The sequence below is a fragment of the Beta vulgaris genome, chromosome 3, assembly GCF_026745355.1.
Source record: "Beta vulgaris subsp. vulgaris cultivar EL10 chromosome 3, EL10.2, whole genome shotgun sequence".
Taxonomy (NCBI): domain Eukaryota; kingdom Viridiplantae; phylum Streptophyta; class Magnoliopsida; order Caryophyllales; family Amaranthaceae; genus Beta; species Beta vulgaris.
Window position 1 is genome coordinate 54,705,371 of NC_079204.1, and position 4,344 is coordinate 54,709,714.

Consider the following 4,344-nt stretch of genomic DNA (forward strand, 5'->3'; position numbering starts at 1 on the left):
AAAATGGCGAGAGAAAGGTAGATAGATCGAGGAGAAGAAAAACATGTGATATGGAGTTTAAAGGAAGAGAGAAAAAGCAAGTGAGATATATAAATAAGTATAATAAGGGTAAGTGTAACAAAAAAGAGTTGTGTTAGGTGATAACTATTTAACTTTAAAAGCTTTTAATATAGATATTATTTGACTATTTAACTTGACTTCATGCCTTTTGTAATATTCATTAAGTTTTTCTTAATTAATTCATGTGTAACCAACCGACTATCTTACACAAGAATTTTTGAACAAATAATTGGGACATCCTATAATGAAAAGTTTAACGATTGTCAACTCTTCGTTGTCATTCGTGCCACATTTGATGGAGGATTAGAGCTCACAATTAGTTGAGATGCAATGGTCGTTTTTATACTTTCTCTATTTCCTAATAACTGCAACACTATGACCTTTTTATGCTTGTTAGCGTATAACTTTGACCATCAATGTTTTTGCTTACTTATTAGTATATTTCAAAAAGTTGCTATTTTGAAAAGGGTTTTTTTGTTAGAAAGCACCTTATACAATACGTTTTTTTTGAAAAAGTACCTTATAAAAAAATTTGTCAAACAAGACCTTATAAAAGTTTTTTGTTGTCAAATGGCACATGATCATTAAACCAATCTCAAATTCCAAGTTTTGACCTCAATTTTCATATTTTTCCAACCTCGCCCCCCCTCCCCAAACCCCTATCTCTCTGTTCTCCCTCAGCTCCTCCTTGAATCTTCATTTTCCTTTCTTTACATGGCAAACATAAGATGAGAGATGTTTGTGATTCCCCCTCTTAGCTTAAAGACTTTCCATTTATTTTCCTCACAAATTTTGTGGATTAGTTTGGAGAGCATTTCCATGCAGATGATGAAGATGTAGGGGGAGAGGGGGTCTCCTTGTCTGATACCTTTAGTGGAGGTGAATTCTTTGGAAGGGTGTCCATTGATAATGATTGAAGTTGAAGGTGTAGTGATGCACTCCATACAAAGGTTTGTTGCTTTCTCATCAAAACCAAGGGTTAATAAGCTGGTTTTAATGAAATCCTACTCTAGCCTATCGTAAGCCTTCTCCGAGACTATTTTTTATCGCAAAGGTTCCTTTTTTTCTTGCCCATGGAGTGTAGGATTTCCGATGCGATGATAAAATTGACATGCGTACCCTTCCTCGCTATGAAGTTGTTTTGATTGGGTGAAATTAGTTTGGAGAGGAAGGGTCATTCTTTTAACCACTATTTTTGAGATGATTTTGAAACTGGTGTTGACAAGGCTAATGGGTCTGAATTGTGAGTTTCTCTTTGAGTTTTATGATTTTGGTATGAGAGCCACTATTGTTTTGTTTAGATCCCTCATAATTTTCCTTGTTTGAAATATTTTTTGGATTGGAGCAACACAATCCTCACTAATTATGTCCCAAAAATTTTGGTAGAAGATCACGTGTATACCATCTTTCTGTGGGGGTTTCATCCCCCTTATACTAAACAGAGCCCAAAAATTTTCCTCTTGGTCAAGAATTATTTCAAGCTCATCATTAAGACGGTCCTCTAGGTCTAATAGGTAGGGTTTTCTAAGGTCATGGTCTATCGCTTTTTGAATGCCTTTTATTCTATATTGTAAAATCTTTTTCTTTTTGAAAACATTTTCGTGATTATCCTTGGCCCAAATTGCCATTAAATCTACCATTTTTTCGATCTTGACATGGAAGGCAACATGGTCTTTTTCCCAATTTTGTTTGATGAAGTTCTCAAAGCCCGGTTCAATAGTAACCACATTGTTTTGAATTTGAAGGGTTTATAATGAAGTATACAACTGAAGATATTGATGGTCAAAATTGAAGTTTGGTGAAATTATGATCCAACCCACCAACCTAACCCAACAAATAATGGGAAAATTAGTATATTTAAGCTTTTCCACAACTAGGGCCTCATCTGTAAGCAAAAAAAGTAAGAGAAAGTATGTTGTTGAAGAAACAAAAAAAAAACTAAAAAATTACTTAAGAGAACAAGTGTTTAGATAATTTTTCTTTTGTGTGTGTGAATAACGACTACAGTGCAAAACAAAAAGTGTACATTTTTTGGTTTCTTTATTCATCAATGGCTAACTATCAAAGATAAATTTATCACACGATAATGGCACATTAGGATTTCTCTTCAAGCGTGGGCAGTCTGTAATTTCTAGTGTCTTTAGCGAAACTAGGCAATGCAATGTAGGCATCACAGTCAACCAAGGGCACCTCACAAATCTTAACTCCTTGAGGCAAGGCATGTCTCCATGCTCCAATCTATTCCAACTAGCAAGTTGTTCCATGTTACGCACTTCTAAATATTCCAATGCCCCAAACCTCCACTCCTGCTGGGAATCCCCAAAAAAATGACGGTCAACATGCTTTAACTTGCACATTGAATCCAAATGAAGAGTCGTTAGAACTGGAAGTTTCCACAACGGTGGGAGTTCGGTGCAATGTGGCCAATGGTGCAAGTGAATCTTTTGAAGGTTATGGAACATTTGACTGTAAAACCACAATGGATAACTAAGACCACTATAATTTGTCACCTGTAATTCCGCCAAATTTATAGGAGGTTGAAGCTCATTTAAAATCTCTGTCGCATTTGAAATCTCTGTCTTGGCTGATGATTCAGGCATTGAGCTCTCTGTCCATTGTAGCTCTAACCTTGTGAGTCCTGACTTCAAGGACAAGGAGGCCATTGCAGCCTCACTTCCGTCTTTGACATTTTCAAGATGCACAATCTTTATTGATCCTTGAAGTGCATTCATATGTTTTAGCTCAGAGATTCGATGCCCCTTGTTCTCATTCACTATAAACTTATGCAAGGTTTGCAGGTTGATCAGTTTTCCCATTTTGGGTGGAGTGGAAGTTAAATTTGTTAAGGTTAAATCAAGATGAATAAGATTGACCAGGTTGGAAAATTTTTTGGGCAGCTGTTGAAGTTGAGAACACCCTTTGAGTTTGAGAATTCTCAGAGCGTAAAGTTTACAAGTTGCATCAGGCAACAATCTGATTGTGGTGTATGAGAGATCGAGGTAGCGGAGGTGTTTAAGTTTACCTATGGATCCGGGTACAGTTGTTATACAAGAACGACTCAAATCCAGCACACGCAGGAACTTCTGAAATACACAGCAAGGCACTCGCTTAATGTCCGTTCCATATTTGTGCATCAGAATAAATGTTCTCAGGTACTGAGTTCTTTTAGCAATATTCTGAGATATATTATCTTCAAAGTTTTGGCAGCATACTGAGATATGACGAGTGTCTTTTGGAAGGTCAGAGTCGTCACTCTATCAAAGCTATAACACATATTAGAGGCAATAGATTGAGCAATGGTACGAGTGATTTCAAGAACTTGGAAAGAGGATGGATCTTGGTGATTTTCTTCATTGTTGATTGAACTTGGTTCAATCATAGATGCTGGTAGCATTTCATCAAAATGTTGGTTGGCAGTTTGTTCCCAGTTTGTCCACTTTTCTAGCTGAATGAAACCTTCTGCCATCCAGAGTTGGAGCAGATCATCCTTGTTAAGTACGTGTTCGCGCGGAAACAAAGAGAAATATGTGAGCAACTTATTTGAAGACCTTAATCCCGGATTTCTAAAACTCAACACTTGAAGTATCTCTTGTCCGACTAATCCCCACAAATCTGATCCCATAAAATACGAGATGGCTCCAATGGCACTTCCATGTCTGCTTATCTGAGCACATAATGTATGTGCAGTGACACAGGCCACTAGTGGCATGCCCATGCATTTTTGAGCAATTCGGCTTGCATTGCGAGTAAAGAAGTTTCGCTCTACCTCAGACATAAGTGCAGGATAAACTCTATAACTAATCAATTCTTTACAATCCTGATCTGTCATTCTCTTCAAATAAAATGGAATGGTGTTGGTACCCCACGCCACTCTTGGATCACGCGTGGTTATGAGAAGTGTTGTTTTATTGGTTTCAGATCGGAGGTTTTTCGATCTGAAAATATCTTCCCAAGCCATCATGTTTCTCGGTGACACATCTTGCAGATCATCTAAAACAAGCAAGGAACGAGTGGACAAATGAACACGAGCTTTGGCACGACGAAACTCACGGTTCTGACATTATTGAGCCCACCAGCTGCTTGACCCCACCAAATTATGTGGAAATGGTGTCTTAAACTTGCATCATCCAGTATGGATCTAGCAAGCGCAGTCTTCCAAGTCCAGTCATTCCAACTATGGAAACACCAACAACATCTTCTGTCAAGAGTTTTTGTACAATGTTGTCCTTGTCACTCTGCCTTCCTTGAGGGAGGGCCAATGCATCTGAAAGACGCAATATTTCA

General features: G+C 37.8%; 2 protein-coding genes across 2 annotated transcripts; both read right to left on the bottom strand.

Annotated features, from left to right (window-relative positions):
- Positions 1-2,114: 2,114 nt before the first annotated feature.
- Positions 2,115-3,194, bottom strand: LOC104885128 (putative disease resistance RPP13-like protein 1). Its single transcript, XM_010669835.3, has one exon. It carries the CDS (start codon positions 3,192-3,194, stop codon positions 2,115-2,117), a length of 1,080 nt encoding a protein of 359 aa, XP_010668137.3.
- Positions 3,195-3,208: 14 nt separating this feature from the next.
- On the bottom strand, positions 3,209-4,021 carry LOC130590856 (putative disease resistance RPP13-like protein 1). The gene has a single exon (XM_057393441.1). It carries the CDS (start codon positions 4,019-4,021, stop codon positions 3,209-3,211), a length of 813 nt encoding a protein of 270 aa, XP_057249424.1.
- Positions 4,022-4,344: the final 323 nt, after the last annotated feature.